At 44.5% G+C, this 17,051-nt stretch overlaps 1 protein-coding gene across 2 annotated transcripts in view; it reads right to left on the bottom strand.

The window, feature by feature from the left end:
* Positions 1-519: 519 nt before the first annotated feature.
* Positions 520-17,051, bottom strand: part of LOC119824842 (protein HIRA) — an 89,594-nt gene continuing 73,062 nt past the window's right edge. For both annotated transcript variants that reach the window (XM_038345365.1, XM_038345366.1), the window contains 7 exons: positions 16,882-17,043; positions 16,525-16,583; positions 16,057-16,162; positions 14,399-14,521; positions 13,733-13,896; positions 11,727-11,815; positions 520-1,383 (listed from right to left, as the gene is read on the bottom strand). In XM_038345365.1, coding sequence (XP_038201293.1) covers positions 1,267-1,383; positions 11,727-11,815; positions 13,733-13,896; positions 14,399-14,521; positions 16,057-16,162; positions 16,525-16,583; positions 16,882-17,043 — 820 coding nt within the window. In that variant the 3' untranslated portion in view covers positions 520-1,266. The remainder of the gene's footprint in view (positions 1,384-11,726; positions 11,816-13,732; positions 13,897-14,398; positions 14,522-16,056; positions 16,163-16,524; positions 16,584-16,881; positions 17,044-17,051) is intronic.

Here is a 17,051-nt window from a genome sequence, read left to right on the forward strand (position 1 = left end):
TGTGTTCAATCCCCAGAGCTCACACTGTGGAAAGAACACCCAAAGTTGTCTTCTGACCTCCAGAAGCACCATGGCGTACACATCCACAAGCATATGAGTCAATGTTGAGAGAGGGGGGGAGGGAGGGAGGGAGGGAGGGAGGGAGGGAGGGAGGGAGGGAGGGAGGGAGGGAGGGAGGGAGGGAGGGAGAGAAATAATTGCTAAAGTTTCCTTGCCCGGACTTTGCCCGCATGACTCAGGCTTCTGATAATTCCGTATCCTCATGTTTGTATCTTTCATTACGAACAGCTGAGGCACCAAGGGTCATAATGCCTGTTTGTCAGCCCAAAGCTAGCCTGAGGTGCTGGATGACCAGACAGCTGGTTTCCACACACCAAAGATGAACTTCGACATGGGGTAGAGAGGGACCACATGACTAGGGGAGATCCTTTCGGACTCCCACCTTGTCACTGCCACAAGAGGAGAAGGGTGGTGAGGGCAGATAGGACATGAGAAGAAAAGGGCAAGGAGAGCAAATGGTTTGGTATCCAATGCATGTTCATTTATTTTACACTTAGAAAAGAAATTGCCCTCCCTTGTCCCATCCCCCCAACACACAAAGTGTCTCTTTTTACAAACATTTAAAAATTAAACCAAATGAAGATAGACAAGTTAATTTCAGTACAATTATTTTTCAGTGTAGCTGTCATAATTAGAGTTTAAATTTCCTACAAGTGACCAATGTCCAAGTAACTTATAGGGATATCCTGATCAACCAAAAGAAACTTCATATTCCAAGTTAGCAAATTCTAGTACAAAAATAGTCCGTGTGTCAGAACAGCTTTGCTTTACACAGGCTTCAGGTCCATCTGCTGACTGCATAGCCCTAACGCTCCGAGGCTCTGCTCTCACAAACATCTTCGTCAGAATGGAAGCAGCACAGCATCTGCCTGGTCAGGAGCCAACGTCTACCTTGGGGCCAAGCTGGACACAGGCTCAGGAGACTGCTGCTGACCCCGGGCAGCAAGGCAGTGCCCCAGTACCAACCCCAGGTCCACAGCTGGGCCTGTATTGCAGGGACAAGCTGCCCTCTTTTGGGGTCATCCCAGACCTGGGACATAGAGTATGTCCACCCAGGAACTGGGCTTGTGCTGGTGCAGCACAATACACCTTCCGCCAAGTTCTCTCTTTCCACTACCGCCCTGACAGGTGGGGGCTAGCCCCGGCACATGCCAGGAGCAAGAGTGTGATCCTGCTCCTGATGAAGCTGGGGACGGCCAGGGCAGGCTACTTGTCTCTCAGGATGTCCAGCTGTTCCTGGCACTCAGTAAAGAGGCGCTGGAATCGAAGATTCTGCCCAATGACTGGCAGCAGTTCCTTCAGCAGCTCCCTCTTCCGCAGACCCTGTAGACACAAGAATAACAGCTGAGGGAAGTGTCAGGGGTCCAGACATGGTGCCTTTATGAATTGGCAGAGACTCCACACCTGATAAACCCAGAAAGCTAAAAGGTGGGATCAGATGAGTGTGTATGAGAAAAGGGGGCAGGAAGAGACATGGTGGCACAGGCAGCAGGAAAGACCAGGCTCTGTTCCCACCTGCCCTACATTTGTTGACAGTTCCCACTAAACTTTCGCTTCCTGGGCAGAGGTCTTGAAATTTAACCTTGCAGGGTGGGGCAGGTGGCATACCAGGATTGAGGGCTTCTAGGCTGCCCTCAGACAGATGTTCTCCTACTCCAGGTACTGCAGGGCAACCCTGGGTTAATAACGCACTTAGGGACAGTGGAGGCTTCTGATATTCTTTCTCTATCTCCTCCCTTGGCTCCTGCTCGCCATATGCAGTCGTCATCACTAAGTAGGCTCTCTGTTGCACAGGCCGAAGAGTAATCTAAACAATAGTATCAGATGGAAACCAGTCTGGCAGGAGGCATTTGCCAAGGGCAGAGAAGGCCCAGAATATAGGCAAAGAATGGGAGCTGCCAGAGGCCAGGTCAGATCAGGGAGGTAACTGCCCCAGTTGACAGGGCAGAGGGACGAAAGTGTATGAGTAATGGCTGAGGGCAAGTGAAGGACACACCAGAGTATGTGGGGTCCCAGGTTCAAACACCAGGACGTACATGTAAAAACAATCCCATGTCATATGCTAGATTTTATGTTTGAAACAGGGTCCATGCAACCAAGCTAGCCTTACATTCTGAATGTTGCCAAGAACGACCTTAAACATCTTGTCACCTTGTCTCTGCCACCCATGCACTGGGATTTATCACCAACCAGAGTTACATCCTCAACTCTATAATCTAGATTTCAAAGACACTCAAAATTCTACTTAAAATGTGAATGCGTTCTATGATATTCTTACGATCAGGGATCTGGTTCAATGAAAACCATTTGCCTTGAATGTACAAGAGTCCAGGTTCCATCCACAGCAGCCTGCCCAGGAAAATAACACAGAACCATGGACACCAGGAGTTAAAGATGGTAAGAGTCACTAGTTAACACAGTGCTGGGGTAACAACTTGTTCATAACATGCTTCACTCGAAAAGAAACTCTTACCAAAGAACGCGCCAGAAATACCAGGTTTGTAAAATGCCCTCTAACGAACACCCAAAGATCAGCATTTTCCAATCTTATACAAACTTAGAGGAAAAAAAATGAAGAACCCTAACTTCATCTATTTTGCAAATAACCTAGGCTAGCCTTAAATCAAACACCAATGGATGTCACCATGAAACTTCATGCACAAATCCCTTATAAATAATTAACAATCTTTCCTAATGAAACTATAACCAAGTTGAGTTTATCTAGAAAAGGGGAGTTAAATAATTTAAAAATGTATAATTTACTATATTAAAAGATTTCAAAATTGTACCAAAAACAGTAAGATACGTGAGGAAGGCATGGAACTAAAAAATAGAATATGCTTCTTTAAAATGATTTGATTTCTTGTTCCATGTAGAAAAGATATCTTAATTAAGGGAGCCATTTCAGGGTTGGCAAGAGACTTGACTCTAGAGGGGTTCCCAGGTATCCAAGGGGATGTCCCCAGCTTGTTCCTTGGGCAGCTGAGGAGAGAGTGCCTGAACTGGCCCTATCCTATAGCGACACTGAGGAATATCTTGCATATCACCATTGAACCTTCATCTGACGATGGATGGAGATAGAGACAGAGACCCACATTGGAGCACTGAACTGAGCTCCCAAGGTCCAAATGAGGAGCAGAAGGAGAGAGAACATGAGCAAGGAAGTCAGGACTGCGAGGGGTGTGTTCTCCCACGAAGACGGTGGGACTGATCTAATGGGAACTCACCAAGGTCAGCTGGACTGGGCCTGATGGAGCATGTGATCAAATCGGACTCTCTGAATGTGGCTGACAATGAGGGCTGACTGAGAAGCCAATATTGGCACTGGGTTTTGATTCTACTGCATGTACTGGCTTTGTGGGAGCCTAGTCTGTTTGGATACTCACCTTCCTAGACCTGGATGGAGGGGGAAGGGCCTTGGATTCCCACAGGGCAGGGAACCCTGACTTCTCTTAGGACTGGAGAGGAGGGGGAGTGAGGGAAGTGGGAGGGAAATGGGAGGAGGTGGAAATTTTTAATAAAAAAAAAAAGAAAGAAAATAAATAAATAAAATGCACTTCCAGTAAAAACAAAAAAAAGAAAATACTGGCAAACAAGCATAATAAAGAAAACAGCTAAAGTCTGGCATGGTGATGTCTATAATCTCAGCATCTGGAAGGTGGGGGCAGGAGAACTGCATGCTCTGAGCCAAGAACTATACAGAGAGACCATTTCTTTAAAAAAAAAAAAAAAAAAAAAAAAAAAGGAAAGGAGAAGAGGAAGGGGAAGGGGAAGGTGAAAGGGAGGAAGAGGGGAAGGGAGGGAGGGAAACGAGGAAAGCAGAGGAGGGGAGGAGGAGAGAAGGAGGAAAAAGCAGCAGCAACAATCACTACCGCCACTGCCTCTACGCAGTGTGGTGGTTCACACCTTTAACCCCAGGAAGTGGAAACAGGAGGACTTCAATGAGCTAAAAGACAGCCTGAAATACATAATGAGATCCTGTCTCAAAAAAAAATTAAAAAGCATATTTAATAATAATGACAAGATCTTTGGGATACTAAGAGAAAGCAAAATTTGTGAATCTTGAGTATACAAGAAAGAGAAGAATTTCATGCCAAAGAACAGGAAATATTTGCAATGAAATCAAAGAAGAAATATTTCCCAAACTTAAGGAAAGTACCATTCAGATTAACTCACAGAACACCAAGTAAACAGTTAAAATGCTAAATGCACAGGGCACAAAGAAAGAGTACCTCAAGCTCCAAGAGAGAAGGGCCAAATCACACAGAAAACCAGGCCACAGTAATTACTCACTTCTCAATGGAAACCTCAAAAGCCAAACAGGCTTAGAAAGACGTGCTTCTCAGGTTCTAAAAAAACACAATTGAGAAGCAGCAAAACTATCTGTTAAAATGGAAGAAAAACTCTGCAGGGTGCCCGAACTGTCCTTTCCCTGTAACCAAACTGGTGAATATTCCAACTATCATCATAAAGCCTTCATCCAGTTAACTGATGGAACCAGATCCAGAAATTCACAACCAAGCACCAGGTCAAGCTCTGGGAATCCAAGCGAAGAGAGAGGGAGGATAGAATATATGAGCAGGGCGGGTCAAGTTCATAATGGAGAAATCTACAGAGACAGCTGGACCAAGCTTGTGGACACTCATGAGCTCTCGACTGACAGCTGTGGAGACTCCATGGGACCAAACGAGGCCCTAAATATGTGGGAGACAGTGGTGAAGCTTGGACTATCTGAGAGGCCCCTGGCATAAGACCAGGATCTATCTGGGTGCATGAGCTAGCTTGTTAGAGCCCGTTCATAGGGAAGCCATGCTCAGCCTTAGCACAGAGGAGAGGAGCTTGGTACTGTCCCAGCTTAATGTGCAGAACTTTGTTGATTCCCCATGGGAGCCCTTACCCATTAGGAGGAGTGTATGGGGGAGTGGGCACGGGAGGAGAAAGGAGGCGAGAGGAGGGGTGAGAGGAAAACTGTGGTTGGGAGGCACAGTGAAATCTAAAAAAAGAAAGAAAAACTCTCCACAGTGAAAGCAGGTTAAAGGAGGGCTGGACAGATGGCTTGGGTGGCTGTTCTTTCAGAGGAACCAAATTCAGGTCTCAGCACCCACACTGGGTGGCATCTGTAGCTCCAGGTCCAGAAGATACCACACCCTGGTCTGGCCTCCACAGGCATCTGTACATGCACAGCATGTATATAGCATGCAAGCACATGCACACACACACACACGCATATTAAAATAAATCTTTTTTTAAAAAGTACGCAGAAGCAATTTTATAACCACCAATTCAGCCTTACAGAGGATCCTGAAAGGAATACTTTTAACTGAGGAGAAAAATAAACATACACAAGAGGATACAGAGGAAAAAATAAGCAAAACTAAATTTTAAAAGGAAACCAAACCAAGAAACGTGTGCGTGCATGCACGTGCGCGCGCGCACACACACACACATACAGAGTAGGTAAACAATCAAATGATAAGCATCAACATACATCTTTCAGTAATAACTGAATATCCTGAATATCAATGGCTGGAATTTCCCAACAAAAAGATAAGGACTAGAAGCCTGGATTATAAAACAAGATCCTGACGGGGAACGACACACACCTTTAATCTCAGCACTCAGAAGGCAAAGGCAGGCGATCTCTGAGTTTAAGGCCAGCCTGGTCTACATAGAAAAACTGTCTCAGAAAAGGAAGAAAGGAGGGAGGGAAGGAGTGAAGAGGAGAAGAAGAACTTTCCTTCTGCTTCTTTTGAGAAATATATTTCACCAACAATGGCAGGCACCACCACCTTAAGGTTTTCCAAGCAAATGGTAGCAAAACAACCCAACAATAAAAACAACAAAAGGAAGCAAGTATGCTAGTCTAATATCCCACAAAACAGACTTCATCTAGTCAGAGATAAGAGGGATCCATTCATACTGATCAAAGAAGCAATCTACCAAAAGAATATTCCAGCTCTAAATAAATACCCATGAAACATGGGCTAACTCAGTTTCATAGCAGATACACTAAGTATAAAGTCACAGAGCAACCCCAAAGCAGTGACAGCCAGCGACTCTCACTCCCACCTTTTGACAGGTCAACCAGAAAGAAAAAAACAATAGAATTAAATGGCTCCACAGAGCAAATGGACCAAGGAAGCCATAGTCCTGTCAAGGGGAAGTGAGGTCATACAGGGTACCTCAAAGCATCCTGCTGCATACCTAAACCACCTCCTAGAGCCTTACCATACCTAAGCACTCTCAGACCCAGGTGCACTGGAGAATGGGCAGGTGCTCAACATTGCCTGTCACCTAGTGAGCCCCTAGTCAGTCACCTAGTCAGATATTAGAAAGAAGTTACAGAAGTTAGAGGGATTTTAAGTTGTGAATAGGTCCCAGTTCCTGGAGGAACTGAAAATTTTTGGTCTTAACCTCAGTCAGAAAAATATATCCTAGCTGAAAGTCCTGCCCCAATCAAAATATTGAATTGGGTTACCTCTCAGATTTACCACAAGATTCCTGGGGGAATAGGCAGAAACCAAGACCCCCAACCCACTGGCCGAACATCAAATTCCGATAATTGTTCAACTAATCAGTCCAGCTAACACTATCCAGATTAGATTAAATAATGACCAAGGAAGCAAAAGGGGCATTGTAGTCCATATTGACTGGCTTAGAGAGACAGAACTTCTGTCCTGCCAGTCACCCTGGAAAACACTTCTCTTGTCTATGAAGAAACCTGGGATCTCATGACAGACCTATCCCAGATTTGAGGGACATGAATAAGAGGGTTGAGACCATCAGGCCCAAAACCTATCCACTCTCAAGAGTCTGATTCCTCCAGAGAAACAAGTGTACACTGTCTTGGACCTAAAGATGCATTTTTCGGCCTCCCATTGGCAGATGAGTCAACCCATCTTTGCTTTGAATAGACAGATGCAGAGGGAGGTTAGAGCAGGCAACTTAACTGGACCAGGTTGCCCTAAGGATTTAAAAATTCTCCAACCATGTTTGATGAGGCAGTAAGTGCTGACCTCCTGCCTGCCCATAAGCTTTCCCAGTTTCATCTCTTAATATGTAGATGACTTCCTCCTAGCTCCATGGGCTGCGGAGTGGTCAGCTAAGAAAACCCAACTTTGTACATCAGAAGCTACCTAACTCAGCTATCAGCTGAGGGGAGGAAAAAGGAGCCTGTCTCAGAGTAGGATTGCTGCCATCCTTCAGATCCCAACCCCAAAGGCTAAGAGACGTGTTCAATAGTTCTCGGTGCCCTTGGGTATTGCTGTCTCTGGATACCAAGGTATGCTTTACTTCTGCCTGCAACCGCCAACCAGGATGCAGTTTCTGTGTTCTTTGCCTTTAATGCTCCCTGTAAAATGCATTCAAGGCCTCTCTGTGAGGATTTTTTTTTCTCTCCAGGCAGTCACCAGCTGTCAGACAGCTTAATAAAGACTATCAGGATTTAGTCATGCTGAGTGGTCACTGGGTGTCTACCCCACAGGACAATGGGACAAAAAAGAAGAAAGAGAAAGAGAGAGAGAGAGAGAGAGAGAGAGAGAGAGAGACCCACAGGAAAAAAACTCAAAAGACCTAAATTAATTAATTTGAAAATCAAAAGAGAGGCAAACAACAGAAAGCAATAAAATTCAGAAAACAATAAAGATATATTTTAAAAATCTATTTCATTAAGTTGAAAAATCTAAAAGAAAAGGACTATGCTTAAACTAGTTCTTAATATCCGGGTCTTCAATTCAGTTCCATTGGTCCTCCTGTCTGTTCTTATGCCAATACCAGGCTGTTTTCAGTACTGTAGCTCTGTAGTAGAGTTTGAAGTCAGAGATTGTGATGCCTCCAAAAGTTCTTTTATTGTACAGGATTGTTTTGGCTATCCTGGGTTGTTTTTGCTTTTCCATATGAAGTTGAGTACTGCTCTTTCGAGGTCTGCCCAAGCCACACAACTGTCACCCACATTCAGAGAGCCTAGTTCAGTCCTATGCAGGTTCCCCAACTGTCAGTCCAGATTCAGTAAGCTCCCACTACCTCGGGTCAGCTGTTTCTGTGGGTATCCCCATCATGGTCTTGACCCATTTGCTCGTAGTATCATTCCTCCCTCTCTTTGACTGAACCCAGAGAGCTCAGCCTAATTCTTAGCTGTGGATCTCTGCATCTGCTTCCATCAGTACTATGATGACAATTAAGGTAACTAAGGTAGTCATCAATCTTATTACAGAAGAAGGACAGTTCAGACACTCCACTATTGCTTAGGGTCTTAGCTGAGGTCATCCTTGTTTTATCCAGAGACTTTCCCAAGTGCCAGGTTTCTTGTTAGCCTCATAATGGCTCCCTCAATCACGATACTCTTTCCTTGTTCTCCCATTCTGTCCTTCCACTAACTTGATCATCCCATTCCCTCATGTTTTCCTCCCCGTTCCCCTATTCCTCTCCCCTTCTTCACTCCCCCTCCCCCACAGCTCCCAATTTACTCAGGAGATCTTGTCTATTTACCCTTCCCATGGGGGTCCATATATGTCTCTCTTAGGGTCTTCCTTGTTACCTAGATTCTCTGGGGTCGTGGACTGTAGGCTGGCTATCCTTTGCTTTATGTCTGATATCCACTTATGAGTAAGTACATGCCGTGTTTGTATTTCTGGGTCTAGGTTACCTCAGAACGATTTTTATTTAGTTCCAACCATTTTTTCAACATCATTTTTTTTAACTGCTGAGTAGTACTCTATTGTGTAAATGTACCACATTTTCTTTATCTAATTTTTTCCAGGTTCTGGCTATTACGAATAATGCTTCTATAAACATAGTTGAACAAATAAGCTTGTGGTATGAGTGTGCATCCTTTGGGTATATGCCCAAGAGTAGTTTTGCTTGGTCTTGAGGTAGGTTGTATCCCAATTGTCTGAGAAACCACCATACTGATTTCCAGAGTGGCTGAATAAGTTTGCATTCCCACCAGCAATGAAGAAGTGTTCCCCTTACTCCACATCCTCTCCAGAATAAGGTGTTATTAATGTTTTTGATCTTACCCATTTTTACAGGTGTAAGATAGTATATCAGAGTTGTTTTGATTTGCATTTCCCTGATGGCTAAGGATGTTGTGCAATTCCATACATGACTTTTGCCTCAAAAAATTCCTAGCGTGATCAAGAACAAGAGTGTCTACTCTCTTCACTGTTACTCAACATAGTACCTGAAGTCTTATCTAGACCAACAAGTCAAGAGAAGGAAATAAAAGGGATACAAATAGGACAAGCTGTCAAAGTATCCTTATTGCATATGACATGATTCTATACATAAGAGACTACTGTGAACTATTTGTACGTTGTATGAAGATGTGTTACTGTGATTGGTGTAATAAAAAGCTGAACAGACAATAGCTAGGCAGGAAAGAAAAGAGGGACTTCCAAGGAAAGACAGGAACTAGAGATGAATCTAGGCACCTGGGAGACGCCAGCGAGGCATTATTTGGGCTGGTAACAGAAAAGAAAGTCTGACTACAACAGACTGTGGCAGAATGTTTGTTTAACTATGTCAGGATGTGTTGTATTTGTTTAACTATGTAAATAGCTGACTGGCCAATAGTGAGGAGGAATGTATGGGGTGGGGGGACTTCTGGGCAGGGAAAGTAAAGAGGAGGAGAAATTTAAGCTCAAGGGGGAAGAAAGAAAAGAGATGCCAGGGAGATGCCAGGCACCAGACAGACATGGAGAAATCAGCAAAGTAGGACATACAGAATAAAAGAAAGGTAAAAGCCCCAAGGCAAAATGTAGAAACAGGTTAAATTAAGTTAAAAGAGCTAGTGGGACAAGCCTAAGATAAAGTAAAGTATTCATAATTAATAGTAAGTCTCCATGTCTTTATTTGGGAGCTGGTTGGCAGCCAAAAGAATATTCCAAAGACTCCACCCAAAACATCTTAGACCTGATAAATTCTTTCAACAAAGTGGTCGGATAGAAAATTAACACATAGATATCATACCAATAACATACAGAGAAGCAATCCCATCTTAATAGCCACTGTGTTAGTTACTTTTCTACTGTGGTGATAAAAACCAACCAATAATAAATCTTTATACAACAATGTATACTTTTGTACAAAAGCAAACAAACAAACAAAAAACCCTCAAGGCAGGATCCCAAAAGCAAAACCATGTAAATCAGATTATACGAGATCTTCTAGCAACAGCACTCAATGCTAAACCCTAAGGAGAAACATCAACAGGGCCATTAAGGAGGAAGACTCTGAACCCAGAATTTCATTACCCAACTGAAAGTAGTGCAATGAAAGTAACAAATAGAATACAGAATCAGTCACTGTACACAGCAACATCTTCAAAGCCTGTGATGACTGACATTTCAAGCTTTGCCATCTCATTTCCTTTTGGCCTTCTGATTGGCACTCTGCATAGCTGTTCCTTAACACTCTAAGTACTCCGTACAATCTTAGGACCTTTGTACATGCTCTTCCCTCTGCCTGGACATCTTTCTGTCAAACATGTACATGATTTTTTAGTTTCCTCTACTCAGGAAGTTAGGCCTTTTAGATCACTCAGTACAAAATAGCTCCATATCCATTTATCCACTTATCTTTCATTGTTTCTAACACCCAAAATATTGTACGTGTAAGTCTGTCCCTCTCTACAAGAAGGGAACTAGGTCAGCCTTGTACACTAAGGCTGTATCATGCCAGAATGTACCTGGTCAGAGCAGGAGCTAGCTGCGAGCTAATTCTTGGATCCTTTGCTTCTCCTATCTTTGACCATTGGTTCCTTTTCCAACTCACTCAATGGCATTCCCATCCATCTTTATCAGGCCAAAAACTATGAAGGTGAAAATTTCATTATCCCCTTTCCTTCCACATAACTCATCTAACTACCAAGCCTTGTTGGTTCTACTACTAAATACATACAGAATTTGTCTCCTTGCTCCTTCCATGGCCATCACACTAATACAACTTCTTACTGACTCCTGGGTCTTTGGGAGAGCCTAAAGGGCTACTTTCTACATGGGTCTCCCCATCATTCCACACCACCTTCTCGCTTCCTGTGTTTCTGCCAATGTACCTCATGTGGGCAGCAACCTTTACTGCCTTCCTCATTACCTCCACCAGAATGTTTGGTCCAGGTCTGCAGGCTACTTCTCCTCATCCATGGGTTTCATGTCCTTCTCTACATTCTTGCCACTCCTCTAGGGCAATTCAGTCTCAGTGTAGCTTGTTAACCTTTTCTCTTATGTGTGCTCCCTTACTAGAGACATTGGTCCTCACGAAGACAGGACATAATTTTTTTTAAAGTAGGTCTCACTATGTAGTCATAGCTGTTCTGGCCTGAACTCTATGTAAATCAGGTTGGCCTTGAACTCACAGAGATCTGTGTGCCTCTGTCTCTCAAGAACTGGGATCAAGGGCATGTGCCACCAGGCCTGACATGATCCTTCATTATTACCACACCAAGAGTGCTGGTAGATCACTTCCCTCAACACAGGAGTGATTAGCGCCTACTGAACTCCCGCCCAGGCATGCAGTGTTAATATGCCAGTATCCTACTGATACTGTGGCTAAAGTGAGCAGCTGGATGCCTCATGGGAAGAACTCTCAAAGCATTCTGTCTTATTTTCAAAATTTTACCTTCGTGAAATGCAGTATACTTCTGTGGCAAGAATGAAAGAAGCACCTACCACTACTGTTGACTCCCACTGGCTTCCAGTGGAGCAGTGAACTGGACCCAGCAAATCCTTGCATATTTCTCGGAGTCGGTATTCAAACCCTAAACACAGAAAAACAAAACAACAAAAACAGGAACACATTATTAAAAGAAATGAAAATCAAGAATATGCTACGTTGTTATACATACCAGAATGAATGAAAAAATATTATATTTCCTACTATGAGCAAAACATGTTTGTCTCTTGCTGTTTGGGGCCTAGAGACCCATGAATAGTAGTTTCTTACTCATCCATCAGCCCCTGAACAAGACAGGCAACACCCTGCTGTCTGCTGGGCCCAAAGAAGTAAGACACGGGTAGCTCAGTGATGAAAAGTTGTGGGGAACAAGGGAACTGGTGAAGGGGAGTGAGTTAACAGGAGCCACTTGGCAATGGTGTGAAGAGATCACAATTAGGAAGCAAGTTCAAAAGGGAGGGAGTGGATTGGGAAGCCGACTTCAGAATGACAACTGAACATGGCATCAAGGGTCATAGGCACCACAGTGAGGGTGGTGCTACCAGAAAGAGGCAGAGCTTCGGCAGAGCTTAGACAATTGAAGCCATAGGGACTGGAGAGAATGAAAAGGATGAAGCTAGAATCTGAGAAATTCGAGAAGTAAATAGTGTCTCACACGGTTTACAGACAGTTCCTCCTCTCGCAGCCAAGAAAACAAGAGGAAAGATTGGGTCCTAGTGTACTCTCCAAGAAGTGAAGATCCCAGAGGAAGCAGAGCCTCCATGATATAAAAGAGTGAGTTCTGCTCTCAACACCCTGGAAGGAGCAAACCATTTCTCAGGAGTAGGGTACACAACCTAACACGTGGCTGACATAACCCAGGTATAAAGACCTGGGAGGTCAACATGTTTAGGAAGGCCAGTGACCACATACTAAGCACAGAAAGAGTCAGAGAGAAAGGAAGGCTCAAAAGTCATGTCTACTGTGACTATAAGGTTTACTAACAAACATACACCTTCAAACTGAATCAGATAAGCATGAGATACTAACTCTATGAGTTACATTTGCAGACAACTGGTACTTTTCTGTCTTTTAGATAATTAGATTTCTTTTCTTTAAATCGTAACAAAATGGACAAGGTGATGAAAGACAAATGCTGAGTGACATGATCAAAGAAAAAGGTCACTCCAAGACAGATTTTAGGTCTGTGTCCTTTAATGAACTGAACCTTGAACAGTCATTCAAAGACATATTTACTGATGGTTACACTGTTGTTTGTGTGGGTAAACAAGTTCCTCATACCAAAGTCCCTGTCTAATCCAAATGATTTTCTCAAGAAAAGCATCACACCCTGCCACTTTAGTACTTAAAAGTATACTGTTTGCAGTACCCAATAATTCAAGAGCTCCAGGTGTTCCAGAAGCATCTGTGACTAGTCATGCAATGGCTGTGAAACTGCTTCAGAAAAACAACTCTATAAATCACAGAAAACAATCACTTATTTCCACCAAGATTTCTTCAAGGTTAAAGCACTTCTAGAAAAGAACTATTCATCCTGATGTCTACCTTAGATACAATGAAAAGCAACTATTCTGTTCCAATGTTTTCTCTTGATACAGTGACTCTGCTAGAGTCCTACAACGGACAAAGGAAAGGACCACAAAACTGTGGAGGAACTCTGGAAGCAGAGCTGGACTGTGTGAGTCACAGGAGAGCTTTGGAGGAGTCAGTCTGTGCCACACACTGGAAGCCAGGGAGAGGAAAGCTGGTAAGACAGGATAGGAATTGCCCACCAAGGGATGAGAGGTGGCTGGAGGTCACTGCACTGTCCTCTTCCAACACACACTGCTCTCTGTGGGGGATGCTGCTGAAGGTGCAGGCACTCTGAGAACCATGCTGGGGTGGGTATGGCCTGGAGGGCCCAGGAAAGACACTACGGGGCATGTAGGATCTTCTAGCATAAGGGGCTCAGAGAAGGGAGAAAAAAACTGTTAACAGACAACCTTCATTGGAATGACCTTACCTTCATTCACAAGGTACCGAGCATAGAGGAGGAGCCAGTGGCGGTACTCATGGCTTGACTGCAGGGTAAGTGCCGCAGCAACCTGGTTCTCTAGGTAGGCCAATGTAGTCTCTTGCTGTACCACATGAGGCACAGAGAAGAGCCGGGCAGCTTGTCTTCCAGAGCTGCAGAGACCAGCAAGGCAGGCACAATAAGACAGGGTGTACTACATGGGTATCAGGAGGCTGTTCCCATGTGTCCTGGTGTACCAGAGAGAAGATGGAAGGGTGGAGAGAGGGCAAATAAACTATCCAAGGCCTCCCATTCATCAGCTAGCCAATCTATTAACAGATGCCGATTCCTACCAACCTCCCTACCCCTCATCACAAGTTAGGCAGCATGAAATTCCAGAAGCAACCTGCCCAGTACCTGCTGTTGGGGTCCCCAAAATTACAGGTCTACCCATTCCCAAACTCTGTACCAGATGGATATCTATGCCCCTTGGGACCCTTATAGACTGTCACCTGGCCCTTTAAAGTGATGGGGCCATTCCTGACATAGGTAAAAATAAAAACCCATTCTGCACTGAATGAACAGCAATTAGGACACAGGACAAAATCAGTGACCAGACCCAGTTCCCTCCCAGTACAGCACTGTTGAAGTGGCCAAGATTCTCAGCTCACATACTTGGAGGTACGGCCCTGAATTATGGCTAATGGTCCTGAACACAGCATGGCATCCTGAGATGGCAGGCTGTTCCTGAAGTCTGCACACTGGGCCAGCGAATCTTGCTTGTCAGAAACCAGGTTCCTGAGAAAGCAAAGAAAGGAGCAAATCTCAAGAAAACAAGAAGACAAAAAGAACAGGGGAGTGGAGCAAGACCTGCCCACCACACTGGCAGTTCACCAGTGGAGACTGAGAGTCACAGTCCTCCAAGACAGGTGCCCATTACTGGCAGGGTTTCTAGTCATGAGTCCAATAAATGCTTATTTTAAGGCAAGGCTGATGAGAGGAGTCTCACTTAACATTTTAACTACACAGTCTTGGTTCTTGATGTCTAATGGACTCCTGTATGAAATGTATTCTGAATGCCTGGCTCACACAATGCTGTAGCTGCCCATGGCCCTGTATGATCTGGCCCTGCTCCATCTGCTGGGCAATGCCAGGCCTCCAGCTTTTCTGTCCCTCTGACTCTTCTGATAAGGTGGTTCTCCCACTTCCTCGGGACCAAAACAAACAGCTGGTATGTCTTTTCCTTCTTCTGAATTATCCTTCTGTCTCAACTTCCTAAGCAAATACCACTGCTACATGCATATACCACCATGCCTGGCTTGCCTATTCTTAAATGATCAACTTTTTTGCATCACGACAATAATCACACATAATACACAAGTATTTGCAAATTGAGAAAGGACATAGCAGAGATTTGGGTTTTTTTTTTAACTGAAAACTGAAATCTCAGTGTGGCTACTCTTGACAGAAAAGGAGGTAGGCCTAGTGGTGGTGGTGCACGCCTTTAATCCCAGAACTCGGGAAGCAGAGGCAGGCAGATCTCTGTGAGCTCAAGATCAGCCTGGTCTGCAGAGCAAGTTCCAAGACAGTCAAAGCTACACAGAGAAACCCTGTCTCAATATATAAACAAACAAAATATTGAGATAGATACACAGACAAATAAACAGAAAAAGGATCTAGAAGGTAGCTCTGGATCAATGAGAGTAAAGATGATGGAGAACAGTAGAGGAAGACATCAGACATCAACTTTCTGGCCTCCACATGCACATATGTGCATACACCTATAAACACATCCACCCCTACATATGCAAATACACATAACACACATGCACACATGGACATATACACACATTTTTTTAAATCTCTAATGTATACAGAGATTTTACAAATACAGAAAGTGGCTCCAAATTCCAAACTAGTCAAAGGAAATATAGAAATCACAGTAGCCTAACCTTCTCAGTAAGTCTCAAAGATCATTTGGTCTAGTTAAGCCCACAAAACTATTAATAAGGCAACCATGGAGTTGATATCCCCAGGTTGTTGATGGTAAAGGAGACCAGTCTAACAAGAGCCACAAGCATTTTTCAGTATCAATTCTGATAAAACTGCCTCCAGGAAATAATATAGAAGGCCAGTGTGCCCTTACCCAGACTCTGAAGGGAGGGAAGCCCAGATTCACAATATCCTACGGGAATAGTAGTGCATATACGGGTGTTGGTGAAATACAAAAGAAGTAAAGCCAACCAGGACTAACTACTAGGACCCAGGGCCTATGCCCTGGTATCCAGTGTAGATACCCTCCCAGGGAATAGGACAGAGGGGCAGCTTCTTACCATGTGGAGAGTGATGGATTAAAGCAGTATGCTTTCCCATCAGACAAGTTCATCACTGGGATTCCATGCTGTGTCAGCAAAATCTGTGACACCGTCATATCACTTCCTGGAGGATACCATAGGATTAAGTTCTAATCAGTAAGCATGAATGCATATTCACTAATGGAGAAATCTGAGCCCTGGTTCCCACAATCCCAACCCTAAGCCTCTGGACTGCTCATATATAATCTACATACTGCTCCTTGATGCTTTAGCCAAGCCATTCTGATAACCACCAGGATCTGTGTCCCACCCATTTTAGGGACCCATTTAATCTTCTGCCCCAAAAGCATGTCTCCCTACTACATAAGTTTAGCCTGTCTCACTAAAGTCTGGCTCTCTACATAGACTAAGAGGCCACAGTCCACATCTGCATCAGACCTGGGACTGTGCCCCCAGGGGAAGAGAGACGCCCACCACAGGGATTACCTGACAAGATGGAGTGTAGAGACTCTTCTTTCACCACAACCACCTGCCTGTGAACATCCCTAAAGAGACAGGGTCAAAGGTATCAGAATGTCTTTGCTGCCCAATACATCCTCATCCCCGCATAGATTCCCAGCCCATTCTGCCCAAATCTAAGAGAAGCTTCATAGAGCCATTGGACCACTCCCAAGACCCATGCCCATCCTGAGAGAAACAGGAGTGGAGCCACCTCTGCTAAAAAGATGCGCCACAACCAGACAACACTGCTAACTGCTCTCAAGCCCACTGGCCACTTTCTCTGTTACTTCCCCACCAGACCCCTGCATAGCCTGGAGGCCCCAGACTGTGCCTGCCTCTCACCAGACAGACAGTGTGGCTGCAGCAGTGAGTGCCATGACGTAGGGGCCCGTGCAGTGCAAAGTAGAGATTGGCGATGGAAGAAGGATGGGAGGGAGAAGACGGCGGCCACAGGTAGAGAACACCGACAGCAGCCTCTTTTCACAGGCAACACACACCACATCACTGCAGGC

This window comes from Arvicola amphibius, chromosome 10 (genome assembly GCF_903992535.2).
Source record: "Arvicola amphibius chromosome 10, mArvAmp1.2, whole genome shotgun sequence".
In the NCBI taxonomy this organism is placed as follows: domain Eukaryota; kingdom Metazoa; phylum Chordata; class Mammalia; order Rodentia; family Cricetidae; genus Arvicola; species Arvicola amphibius.